The following is a 25,455-nucleotide window of genomic DNA, read 5'->3' on the forward strand; positions in this document are numbered from 1 at the left end:
CATTTGATCACCCACTGACTTTAAATAAATTTTTTCAGGTTTTTAAAATAATTACTTTGGTGGATTATATTTATTTGTGTTGCAGATAGTTAAGGTTGATAAGAAGTATATTACAGTATTTGAGTTTGAAAATCAAAGTTGCTTTTGTACTAAATTTATTTGAGGAAGTTAATCTCTAGGTAAATTTTAAATACTCAAAAATTTTCTTGAGAGTTCCATATGCAGTGAATCGTGCTATAAATAAACGTGTAAATTTAGGGTAGAGAATCGTATTTTAACGTAGGATTGTTTGTGGTAATGCTATTCATTTGGAGAAATTTGGAATATTTGCAATCAATTTGATGAAATCAACTATACACATTAAGAAAGGATTGCAGTATTTGAAGAAATAAAACTATGCTCTCTAGGTAGTTGATGCATTTATAACTTTAGACACTTGAGGTCTCTCTTCGCCCAAAATCCTGCTTTTAGCAGGGCTGTCAGAGATACACAAAAGAGGAGGCGGAGTTCCACATCCGCTCCGGCCATTGTAGTTCACGGAGTGTGAGGCTTATAGTATAACAAGATTCTTGTGTTTTAACTCCAAATAAGCAGCCAGCTTTGATATCCGAGGCTCTCAACTTGTGCTATGGTAGGTTCTCCCAGAAAAGGCCCGGGATCCCGGCGCTTGCTGCTGTCGCTTCTGCTCCTCGCAGCCTGGGAGGCCGGGAGCGGCCAGGTCCACTACTCCGTCCTCGAGGAGGCCAAACACGGCACCTTCGTGGGCCGCATCGCGCAGGACCTGGGGCTGGAGCTGGCCGAGCTGGTGCCGCGCCTGTTCCGGGTGGCGTCCAAAGGCCGCGCGGACCTTCTGGAGGTGAATCTGCAGAACGGCATTTTGTTCGTGAATTCTCGGATCGACCGCGAGGAGCTGTGCGGGCGGAGCGCGGTGTGCAGCATCCACCTGGAGGTGATCGTGGACAAGCCGCTGCAGGTTTTCCACGTGGAGGTGGAGGTGAGGGACATTAATGACAACCCACCGGTGTTCCCGGGATCACTGAAAACATTGTCCATTTTAGAATCTAGGCCGCTAGATTCTCGGTTTCCACTAGAGGGCGCGACTGACGCGGACATCGGCTCCAACGCTTTGCTAACGTATAGGCTCACGCCCAGTGATTATTTTTCGCTGAATGTAATTTCGAAAAACTATCCAAATAAATTGGTAGTACTCGTATTAAAGAAATCATTAGACAGAGAGGAAATTCGTGAGCACTCCTTGTTACTAACAGCCACAGACGGGGGCAAACCTGAACTCACAGGCAGCGTTAAACTGCTTATCGAGGTACTAGACGTCAACGACAATGCTCCTGAGTTTGACCAATCGGTGTATGAAGTAAGTCTTCGGGAAAATGCCATAAATTGGACGTCTGTAATAAAGTTAAATGCTTCAGATGTGGATGAAGGTTCCAACCAAGAGATCACCTACCACTTTAGTAGAGATAATTATTTCAGGATAACAGAAATATTCACCATCATTTTAAATACTGGAGAAATACGACTAAAAGGGAATTTAGATTATGAAGAAATCACCTCTTATGAAATCCTAGTGGAAGCAGCAGATAAGGGGAGCCCACAAATGAGAGGGCACTGCACAGTCCTAGTGAATGTCTTAGATATCAATGATAATGCCCCCGAAGTATCAGTAACTTCGCTGTCTTTGCCGGTCAGAGAGGACGCTCCACACGGCAGCGTCATTGCCCTGATCAGCGTGTCCGACCGCGACTCCAGTGCCAACGGACAGGTGACCTGCACCCTGATGCCCGATGTCCCCTTCAAGCTGGTGTCCGCATTCAAGAATTACTATTCGCTGGTGCTGGACAGCGCCCTGGACCGGGAGAGCGTGTGGGCCTATACGCTTATGGTGACAGCTCGGGACGGGGGCTCGCCTTCCTTGTCGGCCACTGCTAGCTTGTCCGTGGAGGTGGCCGACGTGAATGACAACGCGCCGGCATTCGAGCAGCCCGAGTACACGGTGTTTGTGAAGGAGAACAACCCGCCGGGCTGCCACATCTTCACGGTGTCGGCACATGACGCGGACGCTCAAGAGAACGCACTGGTGTCCTACTCGCTGGTGGAGCGGCGGGTGGGCGAGCGCGCGCTGTCGAGCTACGTGTCGGTGCACGCCGAGAGCGGCAAGGTGTACGCGCTGCAGCCGCTGGACCACGAGGAGCTGGAGTTGCTGCAGTTCCAGGTGAGCGCGCGCGACTCGGGCTTCCCGCCTCTGGGCAGCAATGTGACGCTGCAGGTGTTCGTGCTGGACGAGAACGACAACGCGCCGGCGCTGCTGCCGCCTGGGTCGGGCGGCGTGAGCGGCTCTGCGAATGAGCTGGTGCCGCTGTCAGTGGGTGCAGGCCACGTGGTGGCGAAGGTGCGCGCGGTGGACGCTGACTCCGGCTACAACGCATGGCTGTCTTATGAACTACAGCCGGCGGCTGGCGGCGGACGTAGTCCGTTCCGCGTGGGTCTGTACACCGGCGAGGTGAGCACGACGCGCGCCCTGGACGAGGGGGACGCGCCCCGCCAGCGCCTGTTGGTGCTGGTGAAGGACCACGGGGAGCCGCCGCTGATGGCCACGGCCACAGTGCTGGTGTCGCTAGTGGAGAGCGGCCAGGCTCTGAAGACGTCGTCGCGAGTGTCGTCGGGTGCCGCGGGACCCGAGGCGACGCTGGTGGATGTCAACGTGTACCTGATCATCGCCATCTGCGCAGTGTCCAGCCTGTTGGTGCTCACGCTGCTGCTGTACACCGCGCTGCGGTGCTCTGCGCCGCCCACAGAGGGCGCGTGGGGGCCGGGGAAGCCCACGCTCGTGTGCTCCAGAGCCGTGGAGAGCTGGTCCTACTCGCAGCAGAGGCCGCAGAGGGTGTGCTCTGGAGAGGGGCCGCCCAAGACCGACCTCATGGCCTTCAGCCCCAGTCTACCTCCGGATCTGAACGTGGCAGAAAGAAATGAATATCCAGAAGCAAATTCGGATCTTTCCAGTAATGTAAGTCCAACTTTGGAGCTTTAACTTATTTAACAATATTTTCAAATGTTACTTAAAAAATTTATTCGAGGTGTTCGCTAATGTTGAACCAAATCTTGCCATTTAATGTAGCTATTCTATTGCTTGAAGCTGTCTCTTGAATGGAATTTAAAAACAAACAAAACAAAATAGGGACAAATTGTCTTGTTCCTTGATTGAAATGGTAAGATGCTTAACAAATATATACTTAAATTCTAAGTAGTGCTGTTAATATTTAACACAGGATCTCAACGTGGTGAAATTCTCAATGTGGTCAAAATATAGATATTATCACCTATTAAGGAAAAAAAAACCCATTGTCGCAAGGCGATTCCGACTCATAACACCCTATAGGACAGAGTAGAACTGCCCTATAGGGTTTCCAAGGACCCCTGGTGGGCTTGAACTGCCGACCTTTCCATTAGCGGCCAAGGTCTTAACCATTGTGGCATCAGGGCTCCATTATTACCGGTATCTTCTAGTAAAATGTCAAAGCCTGGACAAATAGGCAGAGTTACAGAAACCATCTACTTTTCCTAAGGTTGCTAATTTTAAAAATGGGCAATAAAAAAAGAGTTTTTAAGTAAATGTAATTGAAAATATATCTACAGTATTGGATAACTTTTTTATTTCCATGTTAAAACTTACAACCACGACTTTCATTGTCATTGTGGACAATTTCCTGATGCCATTGACCTTGAGTTCACCTGGGTCTAGAAGGCTTAAAATTGCATGGATTTGTTGCTTAGGAGATCCAGTGAGGAAACACTTATTGAACAGCTCCCATTTACTCACAGATGTTTTCAAACTCTTCGTTTTCACCTCCTCGATCAACCCTTTTAATGACTTTGTGATGCGGATACTTTAGTCCCATTTAATGGATGAGTGCCTGAGGTTCAGAAAAACTAAGTTCAGTATTCTTTTCTGAACTTTTCTTTGTCTAACCAAAGTGTGCATAAAGGAGGATCTTATTGCATTCTTGGCTAAAAAAATAGTAATATGTGGCTGTTATTAGTAAGTCTTCTGGAAACAAAGCAGATTAAGTCATTCCCTTTTATGCAAACAGTATTCAGAAAACAGTGTAATTCTCATTGCTTCAGCACAAGAGCAATATAATCAAGTGGCTGGAAAATGCCTTTTAAGGGACAATTAAATGATCAAACAATTGAATGGGACAGAGCAAGCTATGTTTTAAGGAGGAACTGAAAATCGTGGATTGTATTGAAAGGATAAACATACCATTTTCTTTTTGAGGTAGAGGCTGGCATTTGAAACTAGAATGGCACGACTTGCTTCTTCAAGAATTTACGTAGGTTAAAAAAAGCAGTAATCTAGCAGTACTTCAATGAGAAGCTAACCCTACGATTATTAATGGAATTAAACATCATTTGATGAATACCAATAGCCTTTTTTTTTTTTTTAATTTTGCCTGAAGGCATTCAGGTCTGCCTTCATACAACTGCATTGGGATCACTGTCAAGCACGGAATTTTAGATTGATACATTGTGAATTCAAGAACAGCCAAACAATTCTTTCTGTGTTGTAATGGTTGTTGTGAAGGTTAAAAGTTTTCTAGATTACTTGAAAGTAGTAACTTGGAGGTGGATCTCAAAAATTAATCACTATTGAAACCAAAAGGACTACAAAGTTTGAAAATCAATTTTTTATGAAAAAAGGTACTTCTAAAACAGGGAAAAGATTATCAAGAAGTTGTATTTTATTTCAAGTATTTATTTTAATGTAAATATGGGTGGATGCCTATTGGTAGTTCTTTGCCCATTCAGAATCTTCATGTAGTTGATACAACTTCAACACTGTTGTCTTTTTTCACAATATTTCTTCCCGGGAATGCATTGTATCAGGATTCTTCTTCATAGAGACCAACCAGTTGCTTTCTTTTTTTACTTTTCCACCTGTTCTTTCCTCTGATTCATTCGTTATTCATTGAATACTTTAGTATTAATAAAAACATTAATATAGATTTATGGCAAATTCTATTTTTAGTGCTTATTTCATCATATCCTTACAATTTAGCCTTTCATTTAGGAAATTTATTGACTTTAAGATGCCCATGACCTCAAAAGGTGGAGTTATATATGCTGAGAACTTAATACCATGTTATAACCATTGTTATGCAATTGGATTAATTTTGTTTAACATTAAAAAGTATTTGAAAGAACTAGACAAAGAATAACATGACCTTTATGATTGTACGGAAATTTTGAGAGAAACAGGATTATTCTCATTTTTCTGTGGAAGCTCCAATTTTCAAACTCCGCAATGAAAATAAAAACCATTATTTTTCTCAGTAAAATCTTGATGAAAAGATACCTTTTTTTTTTTGTATTATTCAACTTTGGTAATTAGTTTTGGCCTCTACCAATATTTATATCATAAAGTGCCATTTTGTTTTCAAGTTACCTTGGTATAATGACACCAATGCAATTTCATCTATAGGAAAATATTGTCTTTTCCACTGCCTGTAATTCTGTTTTCTGGTATAACAATAAATAATTAGAAAAGTAAGGTGTCATTTGAGACACCTTTAAGACTTGTGATCAGCCAAGAAGACAAATACCCAAAGGACTAAAAACCACATGAACCAGAGACTCCACCAGCCTGAGCCCAGAAGAACTAGACAGTGGCCAGCTGCCACCACCGACTGGTCTGACAGGGATCAAAATAGAGAGCCCTGCACAGAACCAGAGAAAAATGTAGAACAGAATTTAAATTCATGAAAAAAAGACCAGACTTACTGGTCTGACAGAGACTGGAGGAACCCCCGAGACTATGGCCCCCAGACACTCTGCTAACTCAAAACTAAAGTCACTCCAGAAGCCCACTTTTCAGACAAAGATTAGACATGCATATAATACAAAAAATAACACACGTGAAGACCATGCCCAAAGGTAGGAAGGAACAGGAACTGGACGAATGGACACAGGGAAACCAGGGTGGAAAGGGGGAGGTGCTGTCACATTGTGGGGATTTGCAACCAATGTTACAAAACAATATGTATATAAATTTTTTAATGAGAAATTAACTTGAGCTGTAAACTTTCATCTAAAGCACAATAAACTTAAAAAAGAAAAATAAATAAATACTAATGAACAGGGGAAAAAAGAATACAAATAAATGAGAACGAGAAACAGTTGTTTATTTTGGTAGCCACCAGTGCTGCTTACCAACGTTTCTGTTCTTCTGGGAGCCCCAGAGGATTGCATTTTCCTGTTGCCTTGAGGTGGCATGGCTATGTGATTTTCTTTGGCCAGTGAAGTGGAATGATGTGTGTCACTTCCAGGCAGAAGCATAGAATTGCCACCATAACTCTTTTCTGCTATCTCTTCCTCTTGCAGCAATTATGGAAGCACAGGTTGATACCGAGAGGCTATAAGATCAAAGCAATCTGGGGTGCTGAACCAACTGGTGGAGAAAAGCTGACCTAGGGAATTTCTCATAACCACAGGGGATGTCGTAGGAGCAAGAAATAAATCTGCATTTACTTTAGAGGGAAATCTGAAATATTCAGTGGGCAGCAATATATTTATCGGAGTTCAATGCCTGCAAAATGAATGTCAGCAGGAGAAATTCTAAGAAGGGAGCATTACAAGTTATATGACTGTTGTCGTTAGTTGCTGTGGAGTCAATTCCGATGAGCGACCTCATGCGTACAGAATAGAACTTCTCCATAGGGTTTTAAAGAGTGTGATGTTTTGGAAACAAATCTCCAGGTCCCTCTTCCAAGGTACCTCTGGGTGTGTTTGAACTGCCAACCTTTTGACTGGTAGTCAAGCACTTAACTGTCTGTGCCACCAGGAACTCCTTAATACAACTGAGAGGAGAACATTATTATTGACATTTTTACTAAGGTATCTGACTGTCTTAGGCTGGGTTCTCTACAGAATCAAAACCAGTAAAGCGTATAAATATATAGAGATTTATATCAAGGAGGCTCACTCGATTTTAGAGGCTGGAACATCCCAAGTCCGTGGATCAGGATAGAGGCTTCTCCTGATTCAAGTAGCCGCAGGGGCTGGTGAACCCAAGATCTGCAGGTTAGAGAGCAGGGCTCTTGTTCACAGGCTGTCGATATCCATGAATCCCAAGATCGACAGGCAAGACTGCAAGGCATCTCCTGATTCATATAACTGCAAGTGCTGGCAAACCCAGGATGGGCAGGTCGGAGAGAAGGGCTCTTGTTCACGGGCTGTGAAGATCTACAAATCCCAAGATTGGCAGATAAGCTGCTAGCTCAAGTCCCAAGAACCAGAGATCAGACAAATAGGAGGCAGCTGCAGGATCCAGAGCGGGCAAAAGCCAGAAAGTCCACTTATATCCGGATGCGGGCCAAATGCCCAAGGAAACTCCCTTTCAACTGATTGTCTACTCACAGCAGATCCCATCATGGGAGTGATCACATATAAACACTAAGGATCATGGTCCAGCCAAGCTGACACACAATCTTAACCATCACACTAACCATTAAGCAGATTGGATTACATGGACTGTGTAGAAAAAATAATTATGTTGTGATTTCTTCTTATATAAAAGATAAAAGAAGAAAACAGCTAACTGACATAGAAATGTAGCAGGCACCTCTTCATTTTTCTTGCCTAGCATCCATTTACCTTTCTTATAACAGAATTTTTATTTTCCTTTGGGCCTTTGTAGTAGTTTTGTGCGAGACTGGGTTGAAGGTTTTGCAAGAATGAATGCTTGGATATATAAACCTATGGAACTGACAATTTGATTTGATAAGTGCAAAGGCCTGGATCAAATACCTGGATTCTATGTATAATTCTGTTATATCTCAACAGTGCCATGTTGCTATATTGGCCACTGGTTATATACAAAAATACTGGATATCACACCAATATAGTTGCACTGCAGCTATGTAATGATGTAATAGCCAATCTGTAACTATGTGCAATCAGTTTAAGTTCTAGGAGAGTTTGGTATATGAGCCCTTGCCCTGACCTTCACAAGAACCAACCTCTTCATTCTCAGTCCACATAAGTTAGATGGGGCTGATTCCATCTCCTCGTGTGAACAAGTGACACATGTCTGGCCAACGTAAGAGCCATCAGAACTATTGACAAAGACACATCATCTAAACAGTCAAAGAATGTGATATGTAGATTTTTACTAGGCTATTAGGAAAAAAAGCAATTTCTTTTGAGAGTTGCTATACTAATAATATAAGCCAAATGCTGATTTGGTTAGTTTGCCATCACTTGGGAAAAGCCTACCTAATAATAAGGTTAACAGAGAAGAAAAGAAATTGTAGACATGAGGATATTTTCCTATGGCATTATTAAAATGTGTAGATCCAGCTCTGCTTGAAACCAGTAAATCATTACTCATGCCCATGTATAAGCCGATAAAAGAACGATTAAGTCAGTTTAGTTGGGATTCATTATTAGAGTACTGATTAATATAAATACACACTTCCACAGAGGGTATGAATAAGTATCTTAAGATATTGGACTTAAAGGAGAAATCATTATTGTGCTCCAGCACCAAGAAAAGCTAACTTCTTTTGAGCAAAGATTTTTCTTGTATTTTATGAACACTGTGAATCTTGCAATTAATTTTATTTTCCTCTTTTCTCTAAGAAGGCAAAGACAAAATTTGTGACCTACTTAGACTAATTGATAATGACCTTTTAGTACACTGACTCCACCCCTGGGTTTCCCCTTATTTAACCTAGTATTATCTTTATTCTATTTTCACTTTTGTGTGTGTGTGGGTTAAGAGGTCAGGTAAGATTAATAAAACACTATGTTCTCAAGTAATTAACACAAAAAAGAGATCAATTGTATTGCATTGAAACTCAAATATAATAGAAAAGAAAGTAATTCTAAATTAAGAGTACATTATCGAAATGCGGATGAAATAAATTAACTTCCAAATATCTATAAACAACTTAAAAAATTAAATCACAAAAAACAGAGGTATACACAAATATATTTTCAGTTGAGTAAAATACTCTTTGATTGGTATGCAGTTTGTTTGAATACATGGTAAAAGAAAGATGACAATATGTTTCAGAGTTTAAAATAGGCATTTTTTCACGATAGAAGCTATGAATAAACTTTGACCAGAAAATTGTTTCGTTTAAAACCTAGATGATTAACAGTAGAGCCTACATTTTAGCCACATGGTGTCGCTGTCTACCACAGAGTGCTTTCTAATCCCGTGAGGAAGGAAAAAATAGCAGAAGCCCTTTTGTCACTCCAGAGAAGGACAATAAGAGGAGCTGCAGGACTTGAGCAGAGAATAGAAGATAATATTTACATTTTTTCAAAATATGATTTTCTAGTTTGATTAACTCACTGAGGATTGGTAATGGTGTTTTCTACGAGGGGCCGGAAAGTCCGGCGCCTGCTGCTGTCGCTTCTGCTCCTCGCAGCCTGGGAGGCCGGGAGCGGCCAGGTCCACTACTCGGTCCCCGAGGAGGCCAAACACGGCACCTTCGTGGGCCGTATCGCGCAGGACCTGGGGCTGGAGCTGGCCGAGCTGGTGCCGCGCCTGTTCCGGGTGGCGTCCAAAGGCCGCGCGGACCTTCTGGAGGTGAATCTGCAGAACGGCATTTTGTTCGTGAATTCTCGGATCGACCGCGAGGAGCTGTGCGGGCGGAGCGCGGTGTGCAGCATCCACCTGGAGGTGATCGTGGACAAGCCGCTGCAGGTTTTCCACGTGGAGGTGGAGGTGAGGGACATTAACGACAACCCGCCGGTATTTCCCATGGCAATAAAGACTATCTGGTTTCACGAATCGAGGCTGCTTGACTCGCGGTTTCCTCTAGAGGGAGCATCTGATGCGGACATCGGGGTAAACGCTCTGCTTTCCTACAGGCTCAGTTCCAGTGAGTTTTTCTTTCTAGACATACAGACAAATGATGAACTAAGCCAATCTCTGTCTCTTGTACTGAAGAAATCTCTGGACAGAGAAGAAACTCCCGAGATTAATTTGTTACTAGTGGCTACTGATGGGGGCAAACCTGAGCTCACGGGCACGGTCCAACTGCTTATTGAGGTACTAGATGTGAATGACAACGAACCTAGTTTTGATCAATCAGTTTACAAAGTACAATTGTTAGAAAACATCGCAAACGGAACCTTAGTGATTAAGCTAAACGCTTCTGATGCAGACGAAGGATCAAACAGCGAAATAGTGTATTCACTCAGTAGTGATGTACCTTCTACCATACAGAGCAAGTTCAAAATAGATCCCAGCTCAGGAGATGTCAGAATTAAGGGACAACTAGATTACGAAGAAATGAAATCCTATGAGATCCAAGTCGTTGCAGCTGACAAAGGAACTCCATCAATGTCAGGGCACTGTAAAATTTCAGTAAAACTCGTAGATATCAATGATAACAGACCAGAAGTCTCCATAACGTCTCTTTCACTCCCCATACGAGAGGACGCTCCACCTGGCACCGTCATCGCCCTCATCACGGTATCTGATCGCGACTCCGGTGCCAACGGGCAAGTGACCTGCACCCTGACACCCCATGTCCCCTTCAAGCTCGTGTCCACCTACAAGAATTACTACTCGCTGATGCTGGACAGCGCCCTGGACCGCGAGAGCGTGTCGGCCTATGTACTTGTGGTGACAGCGAGGGACCAGGGCTCTCCTTCTCTGTCGGCCACAGCTAACTTATCCGTGGAGGTGGCCGACGTGAACGACAACGCGCCCACGTTCGAGAAGCCTGAGTACACGGTGTTAGTGAAGGAGAACAACCCGCCGGGCTCCCACATCTTCACGGTGTCAGCGCGCGACGCGGACGCGAAGGAGAATGCGCTGGTGTCCTACTTGCTGGTGGAGCGGCGGGTGGGCGAGCGCGCGCTGTCGAGCTACGTGTCGGTGCATGCCGAGAGCGGCAAGGTGTACGTGCTGCAGCCCCTGGACCACGAGGAGCTGGAGCTGCTTCAGTTCCAGGTGAGCGCTCGCGACGCGGGCTTCCCACCTCTGGGCAGCAACGTGACGCTGCAGGTTTTCGTGCTGGACGAGAACGACAATGCGCCGGCGCTGCTACCGCCTGGGGTGGGCGGCGCGGTGAGCGAGCTGGTGTCTCGGTCTGTGGGTGTGGGCCAAGTGGTGGCGAAAGTGCGCGCGGTGGACGCCGACTCGGGCTATAACGCGTGGCTGTCATATGAGCTGCAGCCGGCAGCCGGCGGCGCGCACATCCCGTTCCGCGTGGGTCTGTACACCGGTGAGGTGTGCACGACGCGCGCCCTGGACGAAGCGGACGCGCCACGCCAGCGCTTCCTGGTGCTGGTGAAGGACCACGGGGAGCCGCCTCTGGTAGCCACGGCCACCGTGCTGGTGTCGCTGGTGGAAAGTAGCCAGGCTCAGAAGACGTCTTTGCAAGTGCCGTCGGGTTCTGCTGACCCGGCGGCGACGCTGGTGAATATCAACGTGTACCTGATTATCGCCATCTGCGCAGTGTCCAGCCTGTTGGTGCTCACGCTGCTGCTGTACACAGCGCTCTGGTGCTCGGCGCCACCCACAAAGGGCGTGTGCGGGCCGGGGAAGCCCACACTGGTGTGCTCCAGCGCGGTGGGGACCTGGTCCTACTCGCAGCAGAGGCGGCAGAGGGTGTACTCTGGGGAGGGGCCGCCCAAGACTGACCTCATGGCCTTCAGCCCCAACCTACCTCAGGGTCCAGAGTCCATGGAAGAAAGACAACAGCCCTCAGAATCAGAGCACTTAGGAAAGGTGAGCTTTTTCCTTTTTTTCCCTACCAATTCTAGAACTATTCTATTTCCTTTATTTATTATTATGATAGCTATTAATTATTTAGTTTCATACATCTGCCTTTACTTTATATCATTATCCTACCATGCAATATGGGGTATCAATTAGACTTCAGGCTCTTCCATTGAGAATTTATTTAAATGCTTTTCTTATTTTTACGTTAAATCAAATTCTACTCCAATTGGCTTTTCCAAAATTAAATCTATCCAGGATTTTAAAAAACCTTGAAGTGTTGAATAACACTTCAGCGAACTTTAATATTGCATGTAAATATTTTTCTCTCAAGTTTTTTTGAGATCACAATTGGAAAAAATTAAAGAATGCGATTATAATGTGTTTCCAATTTGCATAATCTATTCATTACGTCTGAATGTTTGAACATTTTCTAGATTATTCTTTGGGTCATAAATTAATTTGTCTTTACCTATTTATGCAACATTTATTTTTTTCTTTTCCTTGTGTTTGAAAGCAGCTTGAATGGATCTTTTAATACCAAGACCCTCTAAATTGTCTACCATAGGTTATTACAATACCTAATCTTAGGTATTTCTTTTACAAGTAAAATAACTTGTCATTTGGGACAGAGATTTCAGACTTGGATCATCTTCGAAGTTTTAAGGCACACTAGAGAGTTCAGTGAGGGCAGAATCTCTCTTAATTTTGTTTAATTCAAAAATGTTAACATTTTAAAATCACATTATGGCCAGATGGTGGGACTTTGTCCTCATGGTGGTGTTGTTAGGTGCCCGTAGAGTCGGTTCCGACTCATAGCGACCCTATGCACAACAGAACGAAACACTGCCTGGTCCTGTGCCATCTTTACAATCGTTGTTATGCTTGAGCTCATTGTTGCAGCCACTGTGTCAATCCACCTCGTTGAGGATCTTCCTGTTTTCCGCTGACCCTGTACTCTGCCAAGCATGATGTCCTTCTCCAGGGACTGATCCCTCCTGACAACACGTCCAAAGAATGTAAGATGCAGTCTCGCCATCCTTGCTTCTAAGGAGCATTCTCGTTGTACTTCTTCTAAGACAGATTTGTTCGTTCTTCTGGCAGTCCATGGTATATTCAATATTCTTTGCCAACACCACAATTCAAAGGCGTCAACTCTTCTTCGGTCTTCCTTATTCATTGTCTAGCTTTCACATGCATATGATGTGATTGAAAATACCATGGCTTGGGTCAGACGCATTTTAGTCTTCAGGGTGACATCTTTGCTCTTCAACACTTTGAACAGGTCCTTTGCAGCAGATTTGCCCAATGCAATGTGTCTTTTGATTTCTCGACTGCTGCTTCCATGGCTATTGATTGTGGATCCAAGTAAAATGAAATCCTTGACAACTTCAATCTTTTCTCCGTTTATCATGATGTTCCTCATTGGTCCAGTCGTGAGGATTTTTGTTTTCTTTATGTTGAGGTGTAATCCATACTGAAGGCTGTGGTCTTTGATCTTCATTAGTAAGTGCTTCAAGTCCCCTTCACTTTCAGCAAGCAAGGTTGTGTCATCTGCATAACGCAGGTTGTTAATGAGTCTTCCTCCAATCTTGATGCCCCGTTCTTCCTCATACAAGAGGAGAATTCTAACCTAGAATCTTAACATTAGCATGTTGATCAGTATCAGCATCATTGGGTTAATGGATGAGGGTCTCACGCTGTGCATTGAGATGCCTCTATTATAATACTATACATTCGATGGCATCTAATAGTTACACTGATAGCAAATGAAATGCCACATGAAAATTTAAAAGAGCAAGTCTCATAATTATTATCAGGAGTTACCTAATAAGTGATCACCCTCCTCTGGCATGTCACTTTAGGTCTGGGGTAACATTTTCCACGAGTCCGTAGGCTCACTAAATTTCACCTGGCAGCGTATATCTTCCTAATGAAGTTGGAGTTTTTCCAAGGTTAGGGATTGGTATTTGATGACAACATTTTCATTTGAAATTCCTGTGTTGTCTAGTTAACACACGAATCTAAATGGTCTCTTACTATTTGGTTCTTAGTTATTTGTTATTTTCCTCCCAAATATGTGTGGATACTGAGGAATGATAGAAATAAGTTCCACTCAGTGATCTTAGCCTCAGCCATTTCACAGATAGGTCACAACACTAGTTTCCATCTAGGATCTGCTTTTCAAGTGTTTGAGGAGTTTGTTGGGCAGAAATCTTGAACTCCATTTAAGGATAGTGTATTCCTACAGGAAACTTCTTAGCTCCTCCAAGCTGATAAACTGCAAGATGCAGAGAGTATGTATTTCCTGGTAATCAGAAAATTTCATCTGAGGTTTTTACAAAGAAAAATAAGTGGCTTGGATAAATGAGGAAAAAGCTCTTTCTTGGGAGGAGCCACTTTACACAGAGTGCCATAACTTCTTCCCACTTCCTTGAGATTTCTGTGCAGAAGGTATGAACGGTCAAGTGGAATTTGCCCCACTGGATGCCTGGTCATTACATTTGTACCATAGGTGAATGATAAGCTTTTAAAATTATATCCAGGTGTTCCCAGATCTATTGGTCTATAAATTCTTGTTAGTTTCTTATTCTTATTTGCATTTTTTAAAACTAAAATTGCCTAAGGAAATGACTAGAGAGTGGAAATTATTCATTGTTTCTTATCCACACATAGGCTCAATCTTCTAAACTCATAGTTTCTTTAGTACTATATTCATCTCCTGATAGTAATTATGAAATCTACTGTTAAAAATTCTCTTTTGACATTCCATTTTGCATTTAATGTAGTCCTTAAATGTCATGAAATATGTAGTTTTACAATAAACTGTAAAGTCATCAAAGTGTTAACTGGCATATTGATGTCTATAATTATTTCCTAGATCCATACCTTTTGGAAATTATTTTTTAAGTGTTTACTTAGCTGTTCTTCATGAACTAGTACAGTAGAATCAATTAGAAATTAAATAAACTTGATTATGTTTAATATGAAGAAACATCATTAGTGTAAATCACTTCTTTACTTACCTTACTTGAGAAAGTTAATTTAAAATATTCACTTATTTATTAAAACATTAACTGGTAATGTATTTTACTCTAAACATGAAGATAAAAATGAATAAGATGCAGTCCTGGCTTGCACTCAATGAGTGCACAGAAAAAAAAATACTGATATGAAAACTTTTCTACTAATACTTAGATCATGCGTTTAATTTCATTTTTAAAAAAGGTCTGGCTATAGACAAAAATTGGGGCATTCTCTTACCTCCCTAAATTCAACATCTTCTCATGAATTTCCTTTATGCCACTTCCAGTTGGTCAAAGAACTCATGCCTCTCACTGTATTCCCAGAGCTCTTGAGAATATTTCCTTGCCTAGTCTTACATATGTTGGATATTGACTTATGGTCCAAAGTTACGTTTCTGTCTTCACTGGTTGGTTAAATCACCAATGCTTTCAAGTAACAACTTTTAAAGGAACTGGAATTCAGAAATTCATCCAGAATAGAGATGATCCAGAATAAGAAAAAAAAATGCTACCGTTATTTCATATGTAACATTTTAGCATATTCGGGTAAATTCAAAAGTATCAATGGTATGGAAAATTAAAAAATGAATATAATCTTCTTTGGTGTAATGGGAATGTAACAGATATCCAAATCATACAATATTGTCATGCAGCCAAAAAAAAAAAAAAACCCCCACTAAAGAACTGCAGCGTAGAAGACTGGTTTCTGATATCTTTATACAAATAACAGCTAAGACAGCCAACAAGGATATGGTTCTTGAATAAAGGACACAGGAATTATTTATAGACACTCAACTGATTATTAAATTTAAGTAAACATATTTTAAATTGACAATTCCCATAATAATAGTGTAGTATTTATTACATAAAATGTGTGTGTGTGTCTATGTATACACATTTTACAAATACTTCAGTGTCTCTAACTTTTGATAGCCACAAACCTCAAAGAAATAATTTTTCTATAAAATGTAGCCTTGAAGGCCAACTGGTTTAAAGCTTGGCATCTCAAGCCTGATAGGATCCTACCTAAAAATGGTCAATTAATGTTTTAAAGTTACTTAATCTTCATGTATTTCCATTTTCTTATTTGTAAAAGTGAATAATATTAATACCTTTCTCAGAGGGTTGTGAGAATTAATGGGATAATCTCATTAAAACAAAAAGAATGGTGCCTGTCGCATGGGAAACGTTTCCAATAGATATCCACTACTGTTATAACTATTAGTTATGTCATCAATTGGCATAACTGAAAGAGCTGAATCAGTGTAAAAGTTTTAAGGATGTATTTTGATTTAAAAAAATAAAGACTTTGAGGACTGCTTGAAGGACATTACACGTGAAAATTAAAAGCTTGCGCCGAAAGGTCCAAGAAAAGGGAAAGAAGTGAAATGCCATTTATTTAATACTTACTCATTTAACCACATGATGTCGCTGTCCACCACAAGGTCTTTCTCCACAAAAGAAATACAGCGTGCAATACGTACTCAGATGCTGTTTTCCTCACCATCTCTGACATACGGTACGGTAAGGAGAGTCAAGAAATGAAGAATAAGAAACTCCTTGTTTTTCTAATTTTGGATAAATATTAGAGTGACCCAATATTTGAAAAAGTCTTGCAATGGTGTTTTCCTGGCGAGGAGATCTGGAAACCCGGAGCCTGCTGCTGTCGCTGCTGCTCCTCGCAGCCTGGGAGGCCGGGAGCGGCCAGGTCCACTACTCGGTCCCCGAGGAGGCCAAACACGGCACCTTCGTGGGCCGCATCGCGCAGGACCTGGGGCTGGAGCTGGCCGAGCTGGTGCCGCGCCTGTTCCGGGTGGCGTCCAAAGGCCGCGCGGACCTTCTGGAGGTGAATCTGCAGAACGGCATTTTGTTCGTGAATTCTCGGATCGACCGCGAGGAGCTGTGCGGGCGGAGCGCGGTGTGCAGCATCCACCTGGAGGTGATCGTGGACAAGCCGCTGCAGGTTTTCCACGTGGAGGTGGAGGTGAGGGACATTAACGACAATCCCCCGATTTTTCCAGTGGCAGTAAAAAATCTGTTTATTTACGAATCCAGGCCGCTTAGTTCTCGGTTTCCGCTAGAGGGCGCATCAGATGCAGATATCGGATCGAATTCTTTGTTGACCTACCGGCTCAACTCCAATGAGTATTTTACCTTGGAGGTTAAAAGAAATGATGAAGAGACGAAATCTCCTGGACTTGTGTTGAAAAAACTTCTAAACCGAGAGGAAACTCCTGAGCATCATTTAGTAATAACAGCAGTTGACAGTGGGAAACCAGAGCTCACTGGCACAACTCAACTGAAAATCACTGTGCTAGATGTAAACGACAACGCCCCAGCATTTGAGAAGATGGTCTACAAAGTGAGATTATTTGAAAATGCACCAAATGGTACCCTGGCAGTGACTGTTAATGCTTCTGATTTGGATGAAGGCGTAAATAAGGACATTGTATATTCTTTCAATACAGACACGTCAGCAGATATTCTGTCCAAATTCCACTTAGATCCGGTTAATGGACACATCAGTGTAAAGGGTAACATAGATTTTGAGGAAACAAAGTCATATGAAATTCAGGTAGAAGCAACAGATAAAGGAAATCCCCCAATGGCAGATCACTGCACTGTTCTATTGGAAATTGTGGACACCAATGATAATGTACCTGAGCTGGTTATCAAATCACTATCGCTACCTGTATCTGAAGATGCTCCACTCGGCACCGTCATCGCCCTGATCAGCGTGTCCGACCGCGACTCCGGTGTAAACGGGCAGGTAACCTGCTCTCTGACGCCTCGTGTCCCCTTCAAGTTGGTGTCCACCTTCAAGAATTATTACTCTCTGGTACTCGACAGCGCCTTGGACCGCGAAAACAAGTCGGCCTACGCGCTGGTGGTGTCTGCATGGGACGGGGGCACGCCTTCTCTGTTGGCCACCTCCAGCGTGTCCGTGGAGGTGGCCGACGTGAATGACAACGCGCCTGCGTTTGCACAGCCAGAGTACATGGTGTTCCTGAAGGAGAACAACCCGCCAGGCTGCCACATCTTCACGGTGTCAGCGCGCGACGCGGACGCGCAGGAGAACGCGCTGGTGTCCTACTCGCTGGTGGAGCGGAGGGTGGGCGAGCGCGCGCTGTCGAGCTACGTGTCCGTGCACGCTGAGAGCGGCAAGGTGTACGTGCTGCAGCCGCTGGACCATGAGGAGCTGGAGCTGCTGCAGTTCCAGGTGAGCGCGCGCGACTCGGGCTTCCCGCCTCTGGGCAGCAACGTAACGCTGCAGGTGTTTGTGCTTGATGAGAACGACAACGCGCCGGCGCTGCTACCGCCTGGGTCAGGCGGTGTGATCCAAGCGGTGAGCGAGCTGGTGCCGCGGTCAGTGGGTGCGGGCCACGTGGTGGCGAAGGTGCGCGCGGTGGACGCTGACTCGGGCTACAATGCGTGGCTGTCGTATGAGGTTCAGCCAGCGGCGGACAGCGCGCGCAGCCCGTTCCGCGTGGGTCTGTACACAGGCGAGGTGAGCACGACGCGCGTCCTGGACGAGGCTGATGCCCCACAACAGCGCCTGTTGGTGCTGGTGAAGGACCACGGGGAACCGCCGCTGACGGCCACGGCCACCGTGCTGGTGTCGCTAGTGGAGAGCGGCCAGGCACTAAGGACATCGTCGCGGGCGTCGCTGGGCTCCACGGGCCGAGAGACGGCGCTGGTGGATGTCAACGTGTACCTGATCATCGCCATCTGCGCAGTGTCCAGCCTGTTGGTGCTCACGCTGCTGCTGTACACCGCGCTGCGGTGCTCGGCGCCGCCCACAGAGGGAGCGTGCGGGCCGGGGAAGCCCACGCTGGTGTTCTCCAGCGCGGTGGGGACCTGGTCCTACTCGCAGCAGAGGCGGCAGAGGGTGTGCTCTGGGGAGGGGCCGCCCAAGACCGACCTTATGGCCTTCAGCCCCAGCCTCCCACCGTGTCCAGTTAGCGGGGGTACAGATGAGCAGCTGGCTGTGGATAGTGATCTTTCTTCCAAAGTGAGTAACTTTTCCATATTCTTCCAAAAAGTCACTTTTTATATCTCTAATATCTTCACCCCATTTGAAAGCATTTAATAGTTATTATATTACTCTTCTGTTTACAGTAATTGGAGTTTTTCAGCTATTGCTTTTGTGATTGAAGTCTTTGGATTTCTTGTGACTAATACTTTTAAACCAAAATGAGCAATAAGTAGATCCACACTTGTAGGTTTTTTTTTTTTTTTTTTTGGTCATAAGTAGATGGTGTAGTAGAATTATGTAATTGTTAAAAGTTTGGGTACAAACCTGAATTTCTTTCTTGGATGACTTTCATTGTTTAGAGAATTCCTCAGAATTTCGGTACACTAATACCTACGCAATGGAGCCCTAGTGGCGCAGTGTTAAGAGCTTGACTGCTAACCAAAATGTCCGCTGTTGAAATCCACCAGCCAATCCTTGGAAACCTTATGGGGCAGTTCTACTCTGTCCTATAGGGTCATTATGAGTTGCAATCGTCTCAAAAGCTACAGGTACAGATAATACCTACACAATGGCGCAATAGCTTTTGCCACTTTTTATTTGGGCTTCCTACATGATGTTAAACTCACTGCCCTGGAGCCAATTCCAACTCACAGCGACTCCATAGATAGTCCAAATGTCAGTGGCCCATTTTATGAGTTAATCCTAAATACTCAACACTCCCTTTTGTTATGCTTTTACGCCTTCACTTACAAATATTAGTTTTTGTCTTTTACAAAGTCTTTTTTACTTTCTTATTCACTTATCTTAGGTATCAGTCTCCCTTTTCTACTTGAATATGATTTGTTTGAAGCCTGTGCTCTCATCTTGCAATACTGTTTATTTTTTTACAATTGTGTTTTTTTTAAATCCAGAGTAATCATTTTATTGCTTTTAGAATTGCATCTTTGCCCATCATCAGTTTCTCACTACTTTTTTTGGTGAGCCTTGAAAAAATCAATAGTAAATCAAAATGTAATAGTAAATCATCATTTAGAAAATATTCTTCAGTTAAGAATATTTTAATCATGTTAAGGATTATTTTCATCCTGATAATATGTTGAGAATAATACTATCTAGCCTACTAGAAAAATGTATTAGTCATTAACCTCTTTGCATACAACATTAAGGATGCTTGTGTCAAATAGGAAACCCTGGTGGTATAGTGGTTAAGTGTTAGGGCTGCTAACCAAAAGGTCAGCAGTTCCAATCCACCAGGCGCTGCTTGGAAACTCTATGGGTCAGTTCTACCCTGTCCTATAGGATCGCTATGACTCAGAATCAACTCTAAGGCAATGGGTTTGGTTTTTTTTTGTGTGTGTGTGTGTCAAATAATGAGCCCTGGTTTTGCAGTTTTAGGAGTTTGGCTGCTAAACAAAGGTCAGTAGTTATAATCCACCGGTCACTCCTTGGAACAGGACAGTTCTACTCTTTCCTATAGGGTTGCTGTGAGTCAGAATTGACTCAATGGCAACCAGCTTTTTTTTTTTTTTAATGTCAGATAAGTTCGACATATCAATGTCACCACTGGTGACATTCTTCTGAATACCACCCTGTCTAGTAATGTTCCCCACCCCACCCACTGCCATCGATTCGATTAGTCATGCAGTAAGTACACCAGGATATGGGGACTTTGATCTTCAAATCTAGCTCTGTTCTTGAAATTCTTGACTAGCAAGACTTTCGACTAACAAGACATTTTGAAGACTTTGAGTTTCTTCTCTTTAGAAATGTACTGCTGTTGTACCAAGTGAATATTGATTGTTGTTGCTGAGTGCCCTTGAGTCAATTCCAACTCATAATGACCCTATAGGATAGATTAGAACTGCCCATAAGGTTTTTTTTTTTTTTTTTTGGCTGTAATATTTATAGAAGCAGATTGCCAGCACTTTTTCCCATGGTGCTGCTGGGTGGGTACAAACCGCCAACAGAACACTTAACCATTGGGCCACCAGGGCTCCTTGAATACTGATTAAAAAAAAAACTGATTAGGTGCCAAATAAATATACTTTCCCATTCTGTTGCATCTCTCATTTATGCATTTGATTATTTTGAAAAATAAAGTGAATGGATAGGGAGTCCTGTTCACTTTCTTCCAGTGTGTTTGACACCTATCATTGTTTTGTACAAATCTGCAACTTGAGCCCTGAAACAGTTAAAGTACTCTGATTTATGTTTTGATTCAGAATTTTTTTTTGGTGGGTGTGGCTCTTCGTACAGAGAGCCTAAAGGTATTTCACTATATTGATTTTTTTTTTTTGTTTTAGAGAAATAGAGGGGAAAGAGACTTATGACCATTAGAGGCAAAGCAAGCTAGAAGATGGCCACCATTGCATTCTTCTATATTAAGTGTGTTTACTGTGTTTATTGGGAAGTCTTCATTGCCCATTAAAACACAGGGTGTCGAAAAGATCGTGCCTGCCTTGAACTGGAATGAAAATGAAGCTAAAACTCAGGTTTTCAAATTGGAAATTGAAATATGTATTAATTAAGGGAATGTCTAAAGAAAATATTTTTGTATGTCTACAAAATTATAGAGGCTGCTGAGACATCGTATTTTCCTGACATTTTAAGTGTCTCTAGAGCATCCTTTCTTATAGAGATCTAACCTTATTTACTATTGGAAATTTTTCTCAAATGACTCATTAATCCTCAGTGGGGTCAGGACTAGCTATGTTACCACCATAAATTAATTTTATTAGACAGTTGAAGAGAACCAAAACAACTTCTATTGGGTAAATATTCTGCAAATATTAGATAAGTACTTCTGAGCTATTAAAATATTAAGAACCAACTCTTCCCTGTAAAAAAATTATGTAACAAAAAAGGAGGATAGGTCATATATACCCAAATGTCTACAAAAGAGAAACGAATAAAAGGCCCAAGTGATTCAATCTAGGTTCTACTGTACATAAAAGAAGGTAAAGATGCCTGCCCAGTTGGTTTGGTCATGAAAGACTTCATGGGTCAGGGAAGTTTAAAATGGTTATAAAATGGGGACAATTGTTTTGTGAAGAGTTTGGAAATGATGGGTATTTGTTAGGCAAGAGATGAAATGAGTATGTTTGCTTTATGAAAAAAAGTTCTTTGCAACAGGAGATTATTCAGTTTGAATACAATGTATAAGCACTGTAGGAGAAAATAGAAGTTTAGGCATATTACAGACTGGAGAACAGTTAGCTGTTTATAAACCATAAGGCATTCAACAGACAAAATGAAAATACCAACCTTGCTCATAGAAGGTAAATGGGTTCCAGTGAACAAACTTATTTGGAATAATTTCCACACAATCTACTTACTACAACTTTCTACTTCTTTGTTAAAGCTTCTTTGCCCTTAGATGACTTAAGAAAAATGTTCAATTAAATGCTGATGATCTTTCATTCCTTTTTCAAACATTCACGTATTTCCCTTTCAATGGCTTATTCTTGGGACCAGAGGTTCTCTAAAGATTGGTTCTCTCAAGTTTTCAAAAACAGGAATACGGGATACGGGATCCAAGAATAAAGACAGTGTCATCATTAATGACAACCTTTTGTCATTCTTAGGAACACAAGGAATCTGTCATGAGCTTACCTAATCAACACTACAGTTGGATCTTTGTAAATACTTAAAACTTGCATGTTTTTCCATTGTAGTAAAAGTTGCCCTTTGTGGCAAAACTAAGATTCACACCCAGTCGTGGTTCAAAATGTGCACCTTGTTTGTACAAAATATGGTGCTGTTCTCCAACGACGTTAACAGTGTGCAGAAAAGCTGAAAGTAAATTAAAACTTACAGTAGAACATGGATTTCAAGAATCGATACCGTTTGGGGCCACATGATGTCGCTCTCCTCCATAAAATAGATCCGAGAGAAAAATAAAAATTCCTTTTATTCTCACTGGAAAAGGAGGGGCAGCCACCATCTGAGTGTTGAAGAATGGAGGATGTAGCAGCGTTGAACTGACCAGTCAGAAGATTTCCCTTGACGTTGAGAAAAGATCCCTTAATCAGAACAACACAGTGAGTGCTCACGATGCGTTTTTCCTGGGGAGGCGGCCTCGGAACCCGGCGCCTGCTGCTTCCGCTTCTGCTCCTCGCAGCCTGGGAGGCCGGGAGCGGCCAGGTCCACTACTCGGTCCCCGAGGAGGCCAAACACGGCACCTTCGTGGGCCGCATCGCGCAGGACCTGGGGCTGGAGCTGGCCGAGCTGGTGCCGCGCCTGTTCCGGGTGGCGTCCAAAGGCCGCGCGGACCTTCTGGAGGTGAATCTGCAGAACGGCATTTTGTTCGTGAATTCTCGGATCGACCGCGAGGAGCTGTGCGGGCGGAGCGCGGTGTGCAGCATCCACCTGGAGGTGATCGTGGACAAGCCGCTGCAGGTTTTCCACGTGGAGGTGGTGGTGAAGGACATTAACGACAACCCGCCGGTGTTCCCGGTAAAGGAACAAAGAGTGCGGATTTACGAATCTAGGTTGCCAGATTCTCTGTTTCCACTGGAGGGCGCGTCTGATGCCGATGTTGGCTCAAATTCCATCTTAACTTATAAACTCAGTTCCAGCGAATACTTCGCGCTAGACGTGAAAAGAAACAGCGATGATATTAAACAGATTGGGCTTGTGTTAAGGAAGTCTTTGGACAGAGAGGAAATACCCGAACATAACTTACTCCTGACGGCCACCGACGGAGGCAAACCTGAGCTCACCGGCACTGTTCAGCTGCTCGTCACCGTGCTGGATGTGAACGATAATGCTCCCTGTTTCGAACAATCTGAATATGAAGTGAGAATATTCGAAAACTCTGACAATGGAACAGTAGTTATCAGACTTAATGCTTCTGATCGGGATGAAGGAGTGAATAAGGAAATTTCGTACTCATTTAATAGCCTTGTTTCATCCATGGTTTTTGCCCAGTTTAGCATAGATTCAAATACTGGAGTAATAGTAATTCAAGGGAATTTGGATTTTGAACAAAGAAATTTGTATGAAATCCGCATTGACGCTACGGACAAAGGTCACCCACCGATGGCAGGTCATTGCACCGTTTTGGTGAAAGTTTTGGATAAAAATGATAATGCCCCTCAGATTGCATTAACTTCGGTATCCTTGCCTGTCCCAGAGGACGCTGAGCTGGGTACTGTCATTGCCCTGATCAGAGTGTCTGATCTGGACTCTGGTGATAATGGGCAGGTGACCTGTTCTCTGGCGCCCCATGTCCCATTCAAACTTTTGTCCACATTCAAGAATTACTACACTCTGGTGTTAAAGAGTGCCCTGGACCGTGAAAATGTGTCAACCTATGATTTGGTGGTGACAGCACGGGATGGGGGTTTACCGTCCCTGTCGGCCACAACCAGCGTGTCCGTGGAGGTGGCTGACGTGAATGACAACGCGCCTGCGTTTGCACAGCCAGAGTACACCGTGTTCGTGAAGGAGAACAACCCACCGGGCTACCACATATTCACGGTGTCAGCGCGCGACGCGGACTCGCAGGAGAACGCGCTGGTGTCCTACTCACTGGTGGAGCGGCGGGTGGGCGAGCGCACGCTATCGAGCTACGTGTCGGTGCATGCCGAGAGCGGCAAGGTGTACGCGCTGCAGCCGCTGGACCACGAGGAGCTGGAGCTGCTGCAGTTCCAGGTGAGCGCGCGCGACTCGGGCTTCCCGCCTCTGGGCAGCAACGTGACTCTGCAGGTGTTCGTGCTGGACGAGAACGACAACACGCCGAAGCTGCTGCCGTCTGGGTCGGGTGGCGTGGGCGGCGCAGTGAGCGAGCTGGTGTCAAGGTCGTTGGGTGCAGGCCACGTGGTGGCGAAGGTGCGTGCAGTGGACGCCGACTCGGGCTACAACGCATGGCTGTCGTATGAGCTGCAGCCGGCATCAGGCGGTGAGCGCAGCCCGTTCCGCGTGGGTCTGTACACGGGCGAGGTGAGCACAACGCGCGCACTGGATGAGGTGGACGCGCCACGACAGCGCCTGCTGGTGCTGGTGAGGGACCACGGGGAGCCGCCTCTGGTAGCCACGGCCACCGTGCTGGTGTCGCTGGTAGATAGTGGCCAGGCACTGAAGACGTCGTCACGGGAGTCGTCGGGTTCCGCCGGCCCGGAGGTGGCGCTGGTGGATATCAATGTGTACCTGATCATTGCCATCTGTGCAGTGTCCAGCCTGTTAGTGCTCACGCTGCTGCTGTACACCGTGCTGCGGTGCTCGGTGCCGCCCACAGAGGGAGCGTGCGGGCCGGAGAAGCCCACGCTGGTGTGCTCCAGCGCGGTGGGGACCTGGTCGTACTCGCAGCAGAGGAGGCAGAAGGTGTGCTCTGGGGAGGGGCCGCCCAAGACTGACCTCATGGCCTTCAGCCCCAGCCTTCCGCCATGTCCTGTTGCAGCAGATATGGGCGAGCATCAAGATTTAAATGAGGATCATTGTGCCAGAGTAAGTGTGAATTTTCATACTTAACAATTATTTATTTGGAATTTTCACAATTCTTTCTCCTAGGTCAATTTTTTCCTCATCTAAGTATTTTAGGATAATTGCAAAGTATTTATATCTTTTAGTTATATTTGTGTTCATTATTCAAATCTCACTGGTATGTTATAATTTAAGTGGAATCAGACTTTATTAACCACATCCTACACGTCACGTTTTCTGTTTTCAATCTCAAACTTTCCTTGAATAAATGC

At 44.0% G+C, this 25,455-nt stretch overlaps 1 protein-coding gene across 8 annotated transcripts in view; it reads left to right on the forward strand.

Moving 5' to 3' along the window:
* The first annotated feature begins 521 nt into the window (after positions 1-521).
* The window catches only part of LOC126070059 (protocadherin alpha-13), a 252,746-nt gene continuing 227,812 nt past the window's right edge, over positions 522-25,455 (forward strand). The window contains exons 1-2 of one of the 8 annotated variants that reach the window (XM_049873850.1): positions 522-3,022; positions 9,169-9,388. In XM_049873850.1, coding sequence (XP_049729807.1) covers positions 629-3,022; positions 9,169-9,234 — 2,460 coding nt within the window. In that variant the 5' untranslated portion in view covers positions 522-628 and the 3' untranslated portion in view covers positions 9,235-9,388. Of the gene's footprint in view, positions 3,023-6,396; positions 7,734-9,168; positions 11,768-15,648; positions 18,797-22,344; positions 25,208-25,455 lie in introns of those variants that run through there. The other 7 variants (XM_049873849.1, XM_049873851.1, XM_049873843.1 and 4 more) reach the window with 7 other exon arrangements.

This window comes from Elephas maximus, chromosome 2 (assembly GCF_024166365.1).
Source record: "Elephas maximus indicus isolate mEleMax1 chromosome 2, mEleMax1 primary haplotype, whole genome shotgun sequence".
Lineage (NCBI taxonomy): Eukaryota > Metazoa > Chordata > Mammalia > Proboscidea > Elephantidae > Elephas > Elephas maximus.